The sequence below is a fragment of the Lissotriton vulgaris genome, chromosome 5, assembly GCF_964263255.1.
Source record: "Lissotriton vulgaris chromosome 5, aLisVul1.2, whole genome shotgun sequence".
Lineage (NCBI taxonomy): Eukaryota > Metazoa > Chordata > Amphibia > Caudata > Salamandridae > Lissotriton > Lissotriton vulgaris.
In genome coordinates, this window is record NC_141693.1 from 1,676,291,735 (window position 1) to 1,676,313,043 (window position 21,309).

At 43.3% G+C, this 21,309-nt stretch overlaps 1 protein-coding gene across 1 annotated transcript in view; it reads right to left on the reverse strand.

The window, feature by feature from the left end:
• Positions 1-21,309, reverse strand: part of CCDC47 (coiled-coil domain containing 47) — a 240,077-nt gene that overhangs the window by 135,470 nt on the left and 83,298 nt on the right. The window contains exons 3-5 of the mRNA XM_086923806.1: positions 17,989-18,096; positions 16,808-16,982; positions 15,653-15,774 (exon numbers count right to left, since the gene is read on the reverse strand). Coding sequence (XP_086779932.1) covers positions 15,653-15,774; positions 16,808-16,982; positions 17,989-18,096 — 405 coding nt within the window. The remainder of the gene's footprint in view (positions 1-15,652; positions 15,775-16,807; positions 16,983-17,988; positions 18,097-21,309) is intronic.

Consider the following 21,309-nt stretch of genomic DNA (forward strand, 5'->3'; position numbering starts at 1 on the left):
GAGGAAGCAATAGTGATAGGTGCTTTGGTAGGATGTGACCCATACAAGAGGAGACGTACAGGGAAGTGAAGTCTTGTAGGTCAATCTAATCTCAGTTGGCTGGTCAGAGCCATTCTCACAGGTGGTACGATACTGTTATGTTGGCCAAAGGGAGACACGCTGATCCTAGAATCATATTTTCCCAGTGTGATAAGGTGGGACTCGGGGGTTATCCTAGAGTCCCGCCTTATTAAACGTTTACATGTACTCATTAGCAGAGGTAATAACCGGAGCAATGGCCAACCCAATCTACCCTTGATGGCTTGGCCAAGAAATATTGGCAGGTTAAGGCACCTACAATACGATTTATGTTAAATACAAATTCTGTATCAATTCTTGACCTCAATTCAGACTGGCTATCATTATTTGCCTTTCATACAGTATTTATATCAGGAGAACATTTTACAGCCATTCCAAAATATATTATTCTTATATCAACAATGAATATACATGAAGCACGGTGTATATTTTTAAAGAGCTTTATCTTTTTATAAAACAGATTATTCATATAGATGAAAAGAGGGTTCAACAAATTGTAGTACACAATGCAACTGGAAGTATCTTCCTAGTACACAACAATGTTCTTCCTAATTACAATTGTGAGCACCTTTTCTTAGTAGATTTAATAATATTTAAAAAGGAAAAAGATGTAGCAGACGACGTTTCGGTCTATTTAAGGCTTCCGTCTACTAGACCATCTTCAGGACCATTAAAATAGTTGATTAACCCTTCAATATATTTGTGGTGACAACTCTGCTGTCTTATCCAAGAATTGGCAGAAGAAAAACCAATTGTGTCATACGCAGTGTTCAAAATGTTTGTGGTGGAAACTCTGATGTCCTAGCCATAAATTGGCAGAGGAAAGGCCACTAGTGTCATACGCTGTGAGTGTACGATTTCCACCAGATGAATTGTTTTAAGCCAAAGAGTAAATTCGGGTTCATGGAGAAGACGCCGTAATATTTTTTGATATGTCAGCTTAAGCAATTCCCAAGACTTGCATGGATCAAGAAAGCCAGAAGCGGGGGTCGGATATTCTCATATAATGCAGCCGAGCTTTGGAACACCCTCCCTCCCCACCTACAAAAGTTAACCAACCACCTGGCCTTCCGCAAAATGTTAAAGACCTGGTTATTCCCTTAGCTGGCTGAACGACATATCTGCTGCTACCAGTGCTGGGATGCCTCCGGGTAGCCAGCGCTATACAAATGCATTTTTCATTTCATTTCACATTTGCATCCATCCTTCATAATCCAGGTTAAAAAAAAAACATGCCTAAATTCTCCTTTAACTACTTACAGTAATGTAAAGCATTACTGTTTTGTAGTAGTAAGTGCCCCATCCACCTAAAAATGGTGTCTTAAAATTTACAAAACATAGGGGTCTCTATGTATGTTTGGAGAGTGGTTCCATGGGTGTACTAGGACCATTTCTAGCACTATATGGACAATGGGGGACATCAAATATTGTAACATTGGTTTTGACACTTTTTTTCCACCTAATTAGCGGCAATTAAAAAAACACTGTATAACCAAGACCCGAAGACTCTCAGGGATAGTCAATAACTTACAAACCTGTCCTCACTGGCCACAGTTGCGAATAGTCTGAAAATGTAGCACCTTACCTTTGCACTACAAAACAGTTTGGGAATATAATTCTGAGAATGTGCTAGGGTCTTTATTTTGCGCTTATCCTTATTTTAACTGTGCTATATTTTCTATATGTAAATAAAAAACATTCATTTTTAAATTATATAGCTTTGCTCACTGTGTGATTAACAGGCCAGACAAATACTCCCAAATGATTTCTCTCTTACAATTTGGTACCGCAGACTTTCAAGTCAAACATTTTTTTAAATGGCAGATGTGTTGCAGTGATGATCTAATATTTCAGGAAGCTTGAGACCTATATACTTCATTTAGGTGTCAAAACAAAGTTTTTTTTGTGTCAAGAAGTCTTATAGAGACAGAAAATAACTCCTCAGAGCAACCTGTATGCCATTTTCCAAAATGGCAGCTCTATAATGATGTATTTTAGCCATCATATTGGCAATTTATTTGAATCGTTTTTGTTTCAGGTTATCCGTTGATTCAAATTCAGAAACATGAGCAAAGCAGGAGGTGGCAGAGGATCTTCACCGCCCGACATAGTGTTGCCAACTACAAAATCGGAGTACTCCTTCAACAAATTAAAATGTGCCATATGCCACACTAATCTCAAAGAAAAGCGAACACTAACCGGACAGAAGAGAGTTCGAGATGCAGCAGAAAAGTCTGCAAGATCATGTTCACAAAAGACTGAAACTGATGGGTGAAGACAATCCAATATTTTATCATTCTAACAACAAGTGCGACAAATTGTAAGCAGTGGAAAAAAAACTGTAAAAATGTCAAAAAGTAGCAGAAACCAGTGATCACAACAAGAATCCGAGTCTTCTGAGAAAGCGAAGACAACCAAACCCAATGCCCATTCACTTAGAAGATCGATGGCTACCCCTCGTTCACCTCCAACAACTGATCTGAAAGCAGAGTATCTTCAATGTGTTATCTGGAGATTGATGGAAGGACAAAGTGCAGAGAATGTGAGTCTCAAGTGGCAAACAGGTTTTAATATGCAGCTAGTCTCTTCCAATATGATTTTTTTAGCCGTGTAGCTGATCTAAACACCAAGGTGAATCTATTTGCAGCAGATTTGTATGCCCACCCAAACTGCATGCATGAATACATACATTTGAAAATATGAAAATAAAATAAGCTCCCAGCAACAACGTAACCTCCACCCTTCAGTTAAGTTTGCACTCTTTAAAAAAGAAAATGAAGTGGAAACCACTCTTGAGTGCTGGCTATAGGTTCACACTCTGTGAGATTAGAGAAAGAATGGTCAACATTGATGAAACTGAATTGATCCATAATAATGAAATTAAAATTTTTCTGGTGAGAAAGTACAATTACAGAATTTGTTTTTGTCAGCCTAACAAAAACAAAAGAAACTTATGGTTTTCTCAGCTAATTTTACTCCAGAAGTTCTTGCAGCCAAAATAAGATCACAGGAGACAGTAAAATCAGCAGGAACAATTTTAAGAAACGTCTGGAAAGGTATAGATTTTGGACTTAACAAATTTTGTGATGCCACAGAACTTCACAAATCATGTAAGTCAACAAGAATGCCTGATGTGGTCTTAACATTTTTTACATCATTGTTTAATATCAGCAAAGCAAAAAACTTTTACAAACTAAAGTTCTTGAGTTCGGGGCAGAATCCGACAATATGGAGGTTGGCTTTGAATATATAAGCGAAGAAGTGAAAGACAATCCCATGAACAGACAGGCTTATGCTTGCAAATGTACTGTCTTTTACGAATCATGTTTTATGAATTACATCATGGCAAAAAGAAAACTCTGCTACACATGATGACTCCTACCCAATCTACGACAAGGGCAAAAGTAGAGAGCTAATTTCTTCAATGAAAAGTATTGGTGTATCAACAAGTTATAATGACATAGTATGGAACAGGAACTTGTGAATCGGACAGCACACCACTTCCAAGTTATTTTACCAGGAAAGGATTTACAATTGCAGCTCTTGATAATATTGATTTTGAAGACAGCTACTTTGTCTGGAACATCCAGCACAGATGATACTGCTATGGAGCTTTTTCAAGACTGTACCAATGAAGTAGCTCCTGGCAAGCAAGCTGTGTCAGCAGTAGGCATAAACAAACAAAGCTGCAAACAAATAACCCAACTGCCTTGGCAACGTGTTCAAAATCACTACAAGCCATCAACTAACAGAAAGTTTCAAAGTAGAATCTTCTTCTACATGATGCTGCGGTCCGCAAAGCTAATTTACCTAAATATATCAGATCGCTAATTCGAAGCAGACTGAAGGATGAAGAAAAGCCAGTTCCTCTGTGGGCTGGAATTCACGTTCTGATCTTGCAGAATACCATCCCACTGATGAAGGTTGAGTTTTTACCAGTAATACCTCTCTAGTCACAAACTATGCAACAGTATACACTGCTCTAAACAATTTCCAAAATGTGCATGCTCAGCTTGAAGACCAGCCTATCCTACTAATTTTCTGCGATGAAGGTTTTTTCCGTATTGTAGCAGACTATTTTATGAGCAATCCAGTAGAATTTGATTATCTTTATCCAACGATGGACGTTTCACACATGACAAAAGCTGCGTTGCAGAGTACAGGAAGTTCTCAGTGGATATGGCATAGACAATGCACTTATTGAGGCTGAATTCTTTGGAAGCAAAACTGTCCAGTCAGTATTTAGCGGAACTCATTAGGTTTGTTCGATACAAGGTATGCTCATCATGTCTGAGGCTCTAGAAACATTGCATTGGAATGCTTTCTGGAAAAAGAATTACAAATGAGGTTTTACATATCCTTTCTCAAAAGTGAACAAGGCACAGGGTGCACTTCATTCAAAAAACGTCCTGCAAAGCCAAACAATGCTCAATACACTCAGTTCAAATATGAAAACCAAGTATGTACAGTTTGTCAAAGAATGTGGAGAACAAGCAGAACTTTGCAAGTACTGGGGAACTGTTTTACACAAGATAGGTCTGGTGAAAAACTTGGTACAAGCCTTATCGAAAAGGTGATTGGGAGCTGCACCTGAAGACTGGAGTCACTAAGAACTGTGTTTCATGAATTCGTAGTGGTGAAAGACAGAGAGGGAAGGTTCAATGCTGTGGCTCCAGATATGAAACTGGAACAGATGAACCAAAGATCATAGAAAAGCTCCAAGGAAATTGTTGGTCAGACATGTAAAAGTGACTTTGTTACTCAATAGCAGCTGGTTTACCAGTAAGTCCTTTCTATTTGCAATGTTTTCAGGGAGATGATTTTTTTTTAATTAATAGACCATTGTGAAACTGTTCCTCGCCATGAATTTGTGGGAACGAGAGGGGAATGCTTTAATAAACATGTTGACAGCCTTCTTCATTTAATGCAGCAGCAAGGAAACCCCTTTGAAATGACGGAGCCTGTGTGACTACAAAACTTTGTGACCAAACAATATGTGGATAAGGATATAAAGACAAGTCTACTAGATCAGAGGTTCCCAATCTTTTGACTCCTGAGGACCCCCACTGAATCACTACTGGAAGCCGGGGACCTCCAAGCAATTTGTACAGTTTCAAAAAATTAAAACAGTAATTCGCAAAAAATACACAAACAAGTACACACCAAACAAATACTTGCATTACTAAAGCTTTTAGTATTTTATATTGAAAAATATGCAAAAGTGCAACAACTACAATCCAACGATAACTATAATAAGTTATAGTTATCGTGATCAGGGGCAGCGAATGGGCAGTCAGAAGGGCGGGCCACAGGGGGCACAGCGGCGGGTGAAACGAGTGGAACAGAAGACAAAAGGGGCACAAAAACAAGGAAAAAACGAGTGGCGCAGAAGGGCATAAAAATAACAATAACAACAAAAAATAATGGAACAGAGGGCAGAAGGAAACAAAAAATGAGGGAAAAACAAGTGGAACCTCTTCGCCTCCCTAGGAGCTGAGTGCGGATTAAGACGACGAGGAGGGCCAGGTACTGAGTAAGCCATTGCTCTGTATTGGGCGCTGAATACGGTACTGTGCCATTACGCCTTAGAGAGCACAAACGCTGATCTTATTGCCACACTGCCCTCGCACACAACCTCTTAGTCGCGGATCGGTGGTGGATGCCCCTACAAAGGGCTACGGCCAGAAATCGGAAAGACAGATCTGTTAAAGACCTATTGCTCAAAGCCGGGGCAGATGTCACGGAGACAGTGTCACATACTGGAGGAACTGGCGAGCAGAGGGGGATGGTTGAGACTGATGGGCCAGTCACCCGCCGTGTTTTTGCGAATCTCACCAAAGAGTTCCGTACTATGAAGAGGGATCTTACTGCCGAGATCTGCGAGCTGCTTAGGGACATCTACTCGGTGGGGGTACGGGTGGACAACCTAGAAAATCAGACTGCGGCCAGGGACAAAGAGTTGTCCCAGCTTCAACAAGAGGTGCTCAAACTACGAGAACAACATCTGGACCTTCAGTCACACACAGAGGACCTGGAGAATCGTTCCAGTCGGAATAACATACAGATCCGGGCGGTACCTCAGGGGACAAAAGGGCAGGACATTGAGGCTTTCGTCGCGGATCTGTTTCAACACATCTTGGGGGGTCCCGCAGACCAGGATATCCGACTCGACCAGACGATCGCCAATGGCTCCTCCTCCCGATATCCAGACGTGTGTCCACGATTTTAAGCTTAAAGAGCTCATTTTACGCGAGGCACGGTCCAATCACCCCCATTGAATTCCGCTCCTGCAGGACTCTTCTCTTCCAGGATTTGGTAACCTTCACTCTGCAGAAGCGTCGCGACTTTCGCCCCATCACCGCATTCCTCAGCTTCAAAGATATTGCTTATTCATGGGGGCACCCATTTCAATCCATCTTTAAATGGAAGGGCAGGCTCTGCCAAGTTCGTTCTCTGGAGGAAGCAACATCTCTCCTGCGACTACCAGAGTCTGATCACACTGACCCAGTGAAACCTTCTACCTCAAACCAACGAGAAGACAGCCACCGCTGGCAGAGGGTCGGCAGTTCGCCACTGGGCTCCCATCTAGACCCAGAGGTGATAGCCAAAGAACGCTCGGCAGTCCTTCAGTCCCTGTCGGAAGACTCCAGCACCGCAGACTGACCGGTACATTTTGAGGTTCTGATTCTTACTTTCCTGTAAGGTCACACTGGCTGGTAGGGTTCGAAGCAGGGGGCAGTGGCGGGAGCTCCTGCGATCCATCCCACGTCTCACCTTAGGCGGACTGCCTGGGACATTTGTGAACTGTTCTTAGGATTGTTTTTTCCCTCATGTTCGTTAAGGAAAGGTTGTTTTTTCCTTTCCTGGGTTACCTCCTCCGAGGTTCATTCAAGGTTATCCTTTGCTATCCCATTGTGCCTCCCGCACTTCGAGGAGCAGTGATGTCAGCTATGGCGTACTTGAGTTCACACTCCCATGACTCCGGACCTTCATGTTGTGTCCCTTAATGTGAAAGGGCTAAATAATCCCACTGAGTGCGGAGCAGTTCAGTCATACCTGGAACGTTCAGACGCACATATCTGCCTGCTTCAGGAGACGCATCTGCTCCTTGCAGACACTCACCGATTACGATCAAAGGCATTCCCTCAACAGATGTTCTTGTCAGCCACTTAAAAAACTGCTGGAGTAGCTATCTTGGTCTCTTCTAAGTTCCCGGGGCGTGTGGGTAGCAAACAAGCCGAAATTAGAGGAAGGTTCTTGGCATACACTTTCATCTTAGATACACACACATTTTCGGTTGCCTCGGTATATGTCCCCAATAGTGGGCAGGAAGGTTTTATTAAGACAATTATTCAGGAATTCACAAACTTAACAGACAGGGCGGATTTGCCAGGAGGGGACATCAATATGGTACTAGATGGTGATATGGATTGCTCTGGGCAAAGATTGGGCCAGACAGGGGCTCTATCCAATATTGTACTAGATGGTGATATGGATTGCTCTGGGCAAAGATTGGGCCAGACAGGGGCTCTATCCAATTCAGGCAGACGGGCGTTGGCAGAAGCTGGGATCACTGACATCTGGAGACTTCGGAATCCCACTACCAGAGAATACACGTTTTATTCCCATCCCCATAAAACATACAACAGAATTGATGTCTTTACCTGTGAACTCCTAAAGCAACAGGTCTGTGAAGTGGAGAGCCTACCCTATCCTTTGTCTGACCACTCCACGCTGCGGCTCTCTCTGACCATGCCCCCACGGCGCCCTACTCGCCGCTTTTGGCGCCTTCGGGAGACTATGCTACAACGTCCCTCGGTCATACAACAGATTAAGAAGAGCATAGTTGATTACCTGGCAATAAATGATACACCGGACATTTCCTTGCCGATACTATGGGAGGCGATGAAGGCGGTTCTCTGGGGGGTTTTCATTAGCATTCCATCGGCCGACAACAGGGATAGACGGGAGAAACGGGACTGCTTGATGAGTGAGGTCCCTGAGTTGGAGTGCATTCACCAACGAACCGGTGCTCCACGGGTTTGGAAACAACTGAAGGGGGCCCGGGCATAACTAGCTGGGTTGGACATTGACCGAGCTGAATACGCGGCCCTACGACTCAAACATGCCTTCTACTTAGGAGGGGACCATTGTGGGCGACTTCTTGCACACCCCCACCGATCCCTAAGACAGGCTCATAGAGTGGCCTCAGTACAGGACCCCAGGCGGGGTGAGAGTAGCGAGGACACTGCGATTGTGGAGGCTTTCAGGCGATTTTACGAAACACTGTACTTGGCACACAATCTGCCTGAGACTGCACCGGCCCACTATCTCCACGGTGTTGCTACACCTAAACTGTTGCAGTCTCAGGCGGCTGACTTAGAGGCCTCCATCCGAGTGGAAGAGGTTATATCGGTGATTGCTCGTCTGAAACTCAATAAATCGCCAGGCCCTGATGGGTTTACCTCCGGTTTTTATAAGAAGTTTTGCGGGACGTTAGCCCCGCTGGTAGCATGTGTTTTTAATTCTGTCGAGCCAGTATCAGCTTCTTCCTTCCCCTCCTCTATGTTAGAGGCCTCAATAACTGTAATTCTCAAACCGGGGAAGGACACCCGTCTTTGCGGCTCTTACCGCCCTATATCGCTACTCAATGTGGACTTAAAGATCTTAGTGTGATTATCAAAGGCCCCCTGTACAGTGAGTAGTACAATTCCTAGGACAGGGAATAATAAATGAGGTAAATAACTCCTATGCAATTACTAATCATATAAACACTAATGTGCGGAGGACTAAACAAAAACGGAGTGACTTTATGTCTAAAAAATGATTTATTTTGTTAATTCTTCAGAATTGATTCCATTTAAAATGTGTATAACACCACAGTACATAATATATAATGATCATAACAATCAGTGCACTTCATATAATCACAAATAAAAAAAAAAAATACAATTCAGGTAATAGTAAAAAAAATCACTATATAAGAAGTAGTAATTATCGACGCGCATTTCGGCGCATCAGACGCCTTCTTCAGGAAATTAGGGACAGACCTCCTCTTCCTGTGACGTCAGACGCCGGACTTAAAGATCTTTACAGGCATTCTAGCGGCCAGACTCTCTCGTCACCTCCCCGGTCTGATAGATCAGGATCAATCAGGCTTTGTTCCGGGGCGACAATGCTCCGATAATACCAAACGACTCCACTTGATGGACCGTTCGGAAAGCTTTCGGGCGGAACGCATGATCCTCTCAGTCAACACCAAAAAGGTGTTAGACAGGGTCTACTGGCCATACCTCCGAGCTACGTTGGTGCATTTTGGCCTTTCAGAGTTATGCGAACACCACAGCTACGGTTCGGGTGAACGGTGTGGCGTCAGCGGCTCTCTCCATATGCTGGGGAACTAGGCAGGGGTGTCTGCTTTCGCCACTCCTTTTTGCCCTTTATAAGGAACCCCTAGCTCAAAGAGTCAGATATTGCCACACGGATTGGGGGCCATATCAACCTGCCACGCTTGCTTCCATCAACATCGCTGGGGCCCTGACGCTGTGTGTTCTTCCCCGCCGCCGCTGCCTGGAACACCGCACGGCCGCTGTGGGGGAAGACTGCAGCTCCCAGCGTCCACAGGGGCCAGAACCGCCCACTTCCTGGTGGAGCGCGCCCGGAGGCTCATAAAGATCAGCTGCTCCCTTGGTGGAGCGGGGGATATCGCCACACGGATTGGGGGCCAGACTAACCTGCCACGCTTGCTTCCATCAACATCGCTGGGGCCCTGACGCTGTGTGTTCTTCCCAGCCGCCGCTGCCTTGAACACTGCACGGCCGCTGTGGGTGAAGACTACAGCTCCCAGCGTCCACAGGGGCCAGAACCGCCCACTTCCTGGTGGAGCGCGCCCGGAGGCGCATAAAGATCAGCTGCTCCCTCGGTGGAGCAGGGGATATCGCCACACCGATTGGGGGTCAGACTAACCTGCCACGCTTGATTCCATCAACATCGCTGGGGCCCTGACGCTGTGTGTTCTTCCCCGCCGCCTGGAACACCGCACGGCCGCTGTGGGGGAAGACTACAGCTCCCAGCGTCCACAGGGGCCAGAACCGCCCACTTCCTGGTGGAGCGCGCCCGGTGGTGCATACAGATCAGCTGCTCCCTCCGAATCGTGGACGCGCGCGGGCGGAGCCCGGGCAGAGGGCAGGTCATCTGTGGCAATCCGGGGACGGTGAGGGACGGGACGGGCCGGGCCAGCTCCCTAACATCTCCAGAACATGGGTAAGCGTAAACTGCAGTCTCCCACCGGTGGAGGGGGGAATAAAGGCTAAAGTACCCCGAAACGCATTTAGTATTATTCCCTACCTAACCACGGCAGTAGAGGCTTTGAACACCGAAATAGCGAATATTGAACGCGAACTGACTGGAAATTGACAATTGCATCACTAAGGAGGGGGGTAACCTAGCTAAGCAACAGGTACCACTAGAGCCTAGTGTCATAATTGAACGTCCCAACCCCCCTGTTACTATAGATGTAATCCCTTTGCCAGACCCGCCCCCTGAGATTTGTGCTACTGTACCTAGTATTAGCCCAGTACTAGAGTCTTCAAAGCCAGTAAGAAATCAGTGCAAAAATCAACAGTAAAAGGGGAAGACCTTAAAAAAGGACTGGACGCCCAAAGTACCTGTTACCCTGAGCCCACTCGAATCTTCAATCAAGGACATGGTGGAATCTATACTTACTGAAAAAGTGGAAACTGTATTGACAACTATTGCGAGTGACATTATTGAGACTTTAAAAGATTGTGTTGCGAGGATTTTTAAAAAATGTGAACGTTTGAATGCCTTTATGACAGCTAAAGACTCTTTACCCCCTGTAGGCCCTGGTGTCATTATGACTCCTTTGAGGGCCCAATCCTATACCGAATACAGCGAAAGGATTGAGAGCCTAGCCCTATCAACCACTGTGGATATGTCTCTTACTGAGTCCCCTGGTAATAATCCACCACTCCACTCAAATCAAGCTATTAAGGGACCTGAGTTACAGGGTCAATCTTTACTGCCAGGGGAAAAAGTTACAAGGAATGGCCCAGTCATAAGAAAATCTCTGATCACCCACCCGACCATTAATTTGCCCCCGGAGGTTACCCTGTATGTTGCTATTATTGTTAACATCCCTCCCCTTGCTGTTGGGGAGAGGGGATCACCTGAGACTATTAAAAAACATTAAGACTTGGTGTGATGAAAATTGCTCAGGGGAAAATAATATATCTCGTAGCATATTAACTGGCAGACGGGTGGGATGGTTGGGCCGAACAAAAAAAAACTATAAAAGGATATTGTTTCATTGTAAATTTTGCAAACCCGAATGAGGCTTGTCGCCTCTTTTGGGATGCTTCACAATTAGACGCACTAGAGGAAGAGATTCGAGCATTACTTTTTTTACCCCGATGTAAGATTAGGAGCTACGGGAGCTAGGCCTACCCAGGCTAGGAATATATCTCACTTGAAGCACCCTATGTATATCCTACCTTCTTACCCTGCTAGAAATCAGACGTATAGTTGGGCAACCATTAAAACGGGACTACGTCCAAAGACACTGAGCGAGCTTGGACGCAAGAACTCGGAGGGCCTGATCCTACAGAACCGTTTCTCCCCTCTGTCCCAGGTGGGAGAGATAGACCGACTGGTTGGCCCCCAGAGTAGTCCCCAAATAATACACCATCATGAAGCATCACCTGTTAAAGGAGGGGGGTGGGGGGGAGACGAAGGTAAAACTACTGAGTTGGAACATCGCAGGGCTACGCTCAAAAAGAGAAGAGGATATATGGCCAACTTTTTAAAGCAGTATGATATTATTGCTCTACAGGAGACCTGGGATAGGGGGTGTAATTTCTGGGTGACTGGTTACTCCTCATATTTTGTCCCCGCGTGTAGCTCGATGGCGGGGAGAGATAAGGGAGGTCTTTTACTCCTGCTATCGGTCAACATAGCTGGGACCGTTAAAAAGCTAGATACTGCCTCTGTTAACTATTTAATAGTGGAAATAACCAGGAAAAAGAAGTCAAAACTTCTGGTAATCAATTTTTATAATTCTATTCTAGATGGGCAACCTAATGAGCACCTTTGCTCACTAGGTACTTTTTTAAAAGGTTACAAAGAGAAACAGTCCACTTTCGTCGATTAGATCTTAATGGGGGATTTTAACATTCATTTGTGTAATTTGAAATGTCAATACCAAGAGCTGGAGGGCCCGGCACACTCAGTAGCCCAACACTTTGAACATAGTTCTAAAGGGAAGGAACTTATTTCAAAGATTGACGTTTATGAACCAGGATTTCACGATAACGATTGTGTAGTAACATACTCTGCGAGGGAGTCTGAATCTATTATTGATTACATATTCATCTCCCCAGGATTATTAAGTTACGTGATCTTCTATAATGCAGTTGTATCAGTATTCAGTGACCACAATCCTGTGGTCCTGGAACTGGACAATAGCAATAATTTCCTTGACAAACCAACCAACATACGAGCAATAACTGCTATTAAAATTAAAGATCAAGGGAGGAGACTAAAGTGGAGCAAAGTTGTTCCACAAGACTTGGCTAATACCATTATTCAAAAAGCTGGTAATGAACTAAGTACCTGCCTGGATTCATCCAGCCGGGGAGGGAGGGGCGGCTTGGCGGTAAACCCTGCGAAGCAATTCTAACCATCTACAGAGCAAAAACAATTTCCGTAGCGAGATACGGGGCTGCAATATGGGGATATAAAAATCCTGAGCTAATCCAGCAGGAGGAAAATAAATTTTTCCGTGCCCTCCTTGGCTTACCACAATCTTCAGCCACCTTTTCAATCCACCAGGAATTAGGTATGGGCTACATTGCTGATATGATTAACATGGCACCCATCCTGCTATGGGTAAAAACCTGGCTGAACCCTAACCTGACATTGAATCACCTTATATTGCGGGACTGCATGAGCCTAGAGAAAGCCAAGGATATTCAATGGCTATCTTACATTAAAATTATGACTAAGGCCCTGGGTCGACCAGAAATTTTTACAAACCCCGAGGCCCTGGTAAAAGCGGACTTAAAATGGATTAAAGTAAACTTTATTAAAACCAGAGAGCAGGAGCGAGAGATGGAACAAGTCAGAAAACCCATGGTTAGGGAGCACTATCTATTGATCTCGACCTTGTCTATCCAACCGTACCTTACGTTAGTAACAATCCTGTTTCATCGTTGGGTATTGACAAGGTTTAGATTTAATCAGATGCACACATTATTAACTGATCACAAAACATGGTGTAAGCCAGAGGATGCTCCCCCCTGTAGATGTGATGGTCATTCACTCCAGGATACTAACCATTTTATTTTATTTTATCATTTGTATAGATTAGCCAGAAGAAAGTTTATTGTACCTTTGTTAAAGGAAAAGGGATTTCTGCAAGTGAAACCAGCGCTATTTTATCTGCAGTTAATGGAATCCCCAGTAATCATGTTTGGAATAGCAAGTTTCATAGTGGCTTCCATTCGTTGTAAGAATCGGAATGCAATAGATTAACTGATACTGCTGCTGTTTTTTTATTATATCAAATGAAATGTCATTTTAAAAATAGGAAAAAAACTTTATGCACATGTATATATATATCATTTTTTTTTAACTGTTTTATGTATATTACTGTAATCCCTCTTGTATTGTGACTTTTATGATTTTTTATGAATTGAATAAAGTGGTATTGACTACGGACTGACTACTTCAAAGAGTCAGTGATGATCCAGACATTAAAGGAGCACGCTTCGGGAGCTCGGAGCACAAATTAGGTCTGTATGCCGACGACGTGGTGGCGACCCTTGAGTACCCTCAGGAGTCTCTACCGGCTTTCTTAGACAAACTAGCCCACGTTGCCCTCGCCTCGGGCTTCGAGATATATATGCACAAGGCGCAAGCTCTTAATCTATCTCTAGAACCAGAGACACTGGATCTTCTTAAACGTAGTTACCAGATTCAATGGGTCCATGACGCTATCACTTACCTGGGCTTTCGGGTACCCCCACCATTTCTACCACTAGCCAGGCGAATTACACAAGACTATTGAAGCAAGTCCATGATTCCCTCTTGCAGATGGAGACCCCACTCCCTTTCCTGGTTGGGACGGATAGCGGCAGTAAGAATTTTGCTACTGCCTCAAATTCTCTACCTATTCCACACTCTTCCCCTGATGAGCCGCCCTGGAGTTCTGTGTACCCTGCAGAGGGACATAGCGAGCTTCATTTGGCTGGACCAAAGGGCTCGGATGTGTCCAGATCTTACGTACAGAGGCCCGGTGGATGGGGGCCTGGGGGTTCCCGATCTTTTGGCATACTGGCTGGCGGCTCAGTTGAGAGCTCTAGTGGAGTGGCCACGCCCCGAACCTGAGAAATACTGGTTATTTATGGATTGATCACTTGCAGCCCGATCATTGTGGGGTGTCCCCTTCCTATCCCTCGAGGGATGGCCCCGCAACTTGTACTTATCAGAAGTCACCCGGCCCATAATGTTAGCTCGGGATAGAACTGCCATTGCCAGGGGGCTCACGACTTTTCTGTCTCCTATTACGCCCATTGTACAGAACCCAGATTTCTCTCCCGGCTTAGACTATGGGAAATTTCATCACTGGCCAATGGAGGCTACCCGCTCCATAGGCCATTTCTTCGATCTTTCTGGACCGCGCCCTATCATTGAATTCCGTACAGATCATGGGCTTCCCAAAACGTAGCGCTTTTTTTGTTGTTTTCCCTTTTGTTGTTCAGGCCTGAAGCATGCCATGACATTATGCCGGGTTGCAACCCAATGATTGTGAACCACAATGGCTCATTTGTTCTCTTTGTGAAAAACTAATAAAAGAAATGTAAACCAAAATATTTTTTTTTTTTAAATCTCTCGACTTGTACCGCGGTAGATCACGGAGCCGTGATTAAATTGCATGCATTGAATGCTATGTTTATTATTCCAAAAACTCCCACTTTATTGGTAGGGGATAATTTAAAAGTACTTGAATCTACTTGAATTCAACAATGGTGAACATGAAATAAGCGACCACATGATGGAGATAGAAATTTTTATTTTTAAAAAAGTATATAAAAAAAAAAACCTGAACTGGGGTAAAAGAGTGAATTAGGAATGTGATTAAAGCCGATATAGAAATGAAAGACTGCCAGTTAGTGTGCATCCTTTTGTTTTGAGACATCTATGCCACAGGTTGATCTTATTAGCAGCCCTAGATAAAAAAAATGGCAAACAATGGAAACAAAGGCAAATGAGGAGAGGGGCACAGGAATGGCAAGAACCAGCTTTATTGTGCAAGCTGAATTAGTTTAGATGCCAAGAGCTCAAGCTTATCAGAAAAAGGTATTCAGGCAGAACGAATGGTGTGTTCACAGCCAACTAAAGAGCAAATATAAAGGTTTCTCAACAACCCATATTAAGTATTACAAACAGTAGAAAACCTGACTCCAAAGTAGAGAGACAAACTAAGCATTTGGCATACATATAAACTGATACGAGGAAAAGCAAATGTACCAAACCACATTCTTGTATCTCTCACCTTCAGCTGGATCAGCATCCCTTCGCAACACACACGGCCAGAACACCACAAGTTGTAAATATGCTCATTTTCCTGATTTAGTTTTCCTGTGCTCACAGGTTCCTTGTTCGTACCATCGTCCCCTAAAATGGGAAGGCAATTTGAGATACTGACACCTGTAAAGGTACACGATATTTGGCAATGCCTTCCATTATGAATGCAGATCACTCATAGTCCTCTCCCTTTAACTACCTACAAGTCTAACAGTCATTTTGATCCCCAAAACGTTTGAGTCTTGCATAAGAAGGGTGACAATCCTTTGCTTGCCAGGGTGTGATGGCATTCTTCAAAAGAAAGCTAGCTGATTTTTTAATACATCAGAACCACCGACTTACAGACCGTGGCCAAAAAGAGAGGAACACAAACATGAAAGTTTTTGGTGGGCAAATGGAAATATTTACAATGCCAACCATGACAGGATTTTATGTATTACCATTTGTATTGCTGTCTTTACCATTAGTATGGTACCAAAGCACTTACTTATTCTGGGTGCCCTTTTCAAACGATCAGTTGTGTAGTTTAATATGGATCAGAGTTGGTTAATATGAAAGTAAAAGGAGTTCAAACCTGCTAAAGACTTTTATAGAGCATTTTACGTAGTCTGTGCAATTGTTTTCAACAAATGGTCACAAGCCAGGCAAAAAGCCTTGATGAGACCGACGCGCTGAATACTGTGCTAAGAAGGCTCCATGAAAAGCTTTAATATAATGTTGTGCACGTAAAGGTGTGGTATGTTTAAGCTAAATGGTGCTAAGCTGTACGTTACTGTTGTGGTGTGGCACTGGAGTTGTTGAACTGGTTAGCGGTTTGTCAGTTTATTGACTTTGGTGTATTGTTGTGCGTATGGGGAGTGCCTGGGTATCGGTTAAGGGTACTCTTTTTATGAAAGGGGTGTCAATATATAATTGGAGAGGTAAACATTTTGCCATGTGTGATGCAGGTTTGAAAATACTTTAGTACTTTTACAGTTACCCAATAACAATGCCTATGCGGTCTATTCTGTAATGCTGACGAGATTTGAACACATGATCTATTAATTAATTAAAGTACTGCCTTGAGGCACTAGATAATCCTGATCACGTAAAGGCCTTTAACTGTAAAGTCAACCAAACTTACCAACAAGTGCAAAGTTACTTTCCAACAGCTCTCTGTGTGTGTTGAACCAAGCCTGTGCCAGCCTGTTGTTTTTGTTCTTCCCAATCATATAGTTCATGATGTAAGCTAGAAGGCCTGTCACCATCAGTATCTCCATGTAGTAGCTCTCCCAGCTGTTCTGCAGATGTGCTGGAACCTGGGAATAAGATGGGAATTTATTTTTTACATAGAGAGATCTGCAATGAGATCATAAGGCTGGAAATCCAAAGCATCCAACAAGAGTGTCTAGTATCTAAAATGTCAGAACAGAGAAAAACCATCCTAGGAATTGCACTTTAAGCTTTGCTGCAGTTGGGGTGTGATAACAGACTCCAGCATCTAATGATCAAAAGTAGAAAAAGGATGAACAGTTTGTTTTGTAAGACCACCATGAACTCCACAGGGATTTAACATCAATTAACTAAATAGTCTCTAAATAAAATAAAGACCCTCATTGGGAAGTTGTTAATATTCAAGATCAGGCACGATTGGTGTAATGCACTCACTTAGCTTAAGAGCCATAAAGTATGTTTGTGCCGACACCTGTGCAACTAGTTAAAATAGAAGATATGCACCGATAAGAGCCACGGAACATCTGAGGTACTGACATGAAAGGTCATAGGGCTTCAATCAATTCCCAATATAATAGTAACAAACCTACCATTGATATTGCAGTGGTTGCTACAGAAGCCAACATCGGAGAAACGCCATGGTTCTGCCCAAGTACTGCCACAGTATTACAATATTGCTTACAGTTGTAGCATGGTCTACAAATGTAAATGTAATGTAAATTCCATTTGTAAAGCGCACAGCTACCTCCAACGGAGGTGTCCCGGCGCTGCCCGTATACCACTTAGGAACCCTTCCTGGTTACAAACAACATTCAACATGTGCCCCTGCAGCCCCCACTAAAAGAACTCCATGTTCATATGCCTACCCATGAACCCCAATCATCAAGATCAACCTTTTCAATAGGGCCATCATTCACAAGTCTGCTTAAAGTCGAAAACCACCTTTAAAAAAATAATTGTCTTCAGTGGTTATTGTTTCACATGTTTTTACAGCGGTGTCCTGTTTTTTGTGTATACATGGAGTTGGCTAGGCATCAGAGGGAGGTTCTTGCCTTTTGCATAATTGTTTTAAACACGGACAGTTGTACCTACATCAACAATTGTGATAGGGTCCTTGTTTTTTCCTGGAACGGAGTCTAGTTTGTCATCATAGCCTTCAAACTCCTCATCATCGTAGGGTTCACTTTCAGTATCCCCTTCCTACAAGATAAAATGCAAAAATCATCAGAAACTTGGAATAGTCAAACAGAGAGTGAGCCTCTTTACAGATAAACTTGCGGTTTTGTATTTAGGTCAAATTATGGAAAGAGTGACGCAGATGCTATCAGCTATGGCATCAAGTGTAGCCATAATCTGAGCAGAACGGTACAGATGACAGAAAAAGTAAGGCACGAATAAGACAAAACAAAATTACATTGAAGACGGTTTTGTTCTGATTCTAGGATAGAACATATTTTCATGAAGACTGGCACGGAGCCTCTTCTAAACTGGCCGCGTGTTGTAAGACACATGTAGAGGCTAGGGATAGTGCTTCAAGATGTACGAGCCAAAAAAAAGAGCTGCAAATGTGTGCCTAATTATTGCTGGTATTTCTATCAGAAACCAGCAGAATAATCTACTTGAATTCATAGCGTGAAAAAAGAACTTAAAATGTTAGCTTTATTAAGCGGATAATTGACAGAAAAGACGCACTATTAATTAAATAACATAGTAAGCATAGACGTATCTCCTGCACCATTAGAAGTAAAATACGGTTTACAACTTCCTTAACTGCTGAAAGGTTCTTTCAGCCCCCTGCTTACTTTAAGATGGAAGAGTATTTCCTTCGAGAGGGATTAAAGGACTAATTAGGTCCCTTTAATATTGTACTAGGACATCTGTAATTTTAATAGGGCTGCCGTATTCACATAACTGTAAGAAAAAAGATCATACTCTACTCTTGAAAAAAAGAAAGTCCTCAAATGCTAGGTGAACGATGATTAGTTTCCTAGCATCACTTGAAGATATGGAAATACCAGTATCCAATACTTCTGCATGTCTACCGCACGCAATGTCATATTTGCCTGTGTGCAAAAGAGGAGAAGAGGAAATACAGCAAGTTTGGTTACATTTCACCAGAGCTAAAACACAATGTCTCATTTAGAGGTCCACTAAATATATCATACTGGACATTTTTCTGGAAAAGAAACATGTAGATAAAAGTCATAAAACAATGTGTGATAGAATAATTTTACTTAAGTATTGTGATAAAAATGTACCATTGCATCATAATTTAACAACTTTTTGCCACTTGTAAAACGATGGCTGCAACTCTAAGCTAAACAAAACAAACTAAAAAAAAAAACAATAAGGCCACGTTGCTGGGTACTTTCCTCCAGCTTTAGCACAGACCTTTAAATGAGCGCTAAAGAGGTTACAACAGCAAATGGATTAAGGGGTGAGGAGAAACCGATCTGAATAAACCGACAGAAACAAAGGGTTAAACTCCTGGTAGAATGCAATGGTTAAGGACAGGTTGTAAGAACTGGGGTCACCAATTAGACTGCGGTAGCTTGGCGAGAGCGGGAAGGCACCCGACGGCTAGGTGTAAAGCAGAAGTGCAGCACACACTCACACAGACAGGGAGGCACACTCAATAAAATGACACCACACTAGCTAGTTGTTTAAAACAAGATTCTTTATCTAGACTTTCTCCATTGCAGGTAACTCACTCACTGGTATGTACTAGGCATCAATTCAGGTGCTGAGCATTTCTTTAAACATTTTATTTAGTAATTTATTTATTTATGCAATTTATATAGCGCACAAATACCCTAAGGTGTCTCGGCGCTGTACAGATCAAGTGCAGAAAGGGATCAAGTTCTTACTGATTAAAAAGCCATGTTTTTAATTGTCTCCGGAAAGTCATCAAGGAAGGACAGGTTTTTATATGGAGGGGGAGAGTGTTCCATAGCCTGGAGGCCGCGACTGTGAAGCGTCTGTCCCCCCAATTCACTTTTTTAGTGCGGGGAATTTGTAGCAGATTAGCTGTAGAAGAACGCAATGCTCTTTTGGGCGTATCAACAGACAAGGCTTTCTTTAAAAATTCTGGCTCTATGCTGTTCCTAGCCTTGTAGGTGAAACACAGCGCCTTGAATTTAATGCGGCTCCTAACCGGGAGCCAGTGCAGTTGTCGGATAATAGGAGAAATGGAGGAGAATTTTGGAGTATGGGTCAGGATTCTGGCAGCGGCATTTTGGACAAGTTGTAGCTTGTTCAGTACTTGTTCTTGGGCATTTAGTAGTAATCCATTACAATAGTCAACCTTAGATAGAACTAAAGTTGACATCAGAGTTTTGCCTGCACTGGCTGCCAAAAACAGCAGTAGTTTCTTGATCATCCTTAAGGTATAAAAAGATGCTGAGACTACCGCATTGGCATGGCTTAAAAATGACAGCTTGTTGTCAAATAGAACCCCTAAATTCCTGACTTTATTGACCGGTGTTGGGGGAGGGCCTAAGTCAGAAGGCCACCATACTGGAGACCAAGACGGGGTCAGGCTGCCAAATATCATGACCTCCGTCTTGTCCGAGTTTAATTTTAAACAATTGTGGTCCATCCAGGAATGGATGGCCATCATACCATCCTGAAAGTTGGCCGCAACTGTTACTCCGTTATTATGAACAGCCAGCCCCAACTGGGTATCGTCAGCATAGGATATTAACCCAATATCGTATGATTTAATGACCCTCGCCAAGTCCGACACATAGATGTTAAATAGCGTCGGACTTAGCGAGGATCCCTGAGGAACACCACACAGTAAGGTGAAAACAGGGGAGAAGAAGTCACCCAGTTTAACTGACTGCTCACGGCCAGTGAGGAAAGAAGTCAGCAGTGATTTGGCTTTGTTCTGAATGCCAATCTTTCCGACAAGGTCGATCAGAATGTTATGATCGACCGTGTCGAAGGCCGCAGACAGGTCCAATAATATTAGGACTGCTGCGCCTCCTTGATCCATGATCACTCTGACATCCTCTGCCGCCTTTATCAGGGCAGTTTCAGTTCCATGACCCTTCCTGTATCCGAATTGGGTATCATCAAGAAGATTATTCTGGTCGATGTAATTGGCCAACTGATGATTCATAATTTTTTCGAATATGTTTTGACGGAAAAGGGAGGGGGTCGATAGCTTTTTGATTCTGAAGGGTCCAGGCTTGGTTTTTTTAATAAGGGTTTGATGATTGCTTTCTTCCAAACCGAGGGATAGGAACCTGAACAAAACATAGTATTACAAATGTTTGTCAGAATGGGAGCTATCAAGTTGGTCACTGGTTTAATTATCATAGGTGGGCATGGGACCAGTGGTGATCCTGATTTGATAGTTGCCATGATTTCCTCTATCTGTGTAGGGGTAATTTGAGTAAATTCAGACAG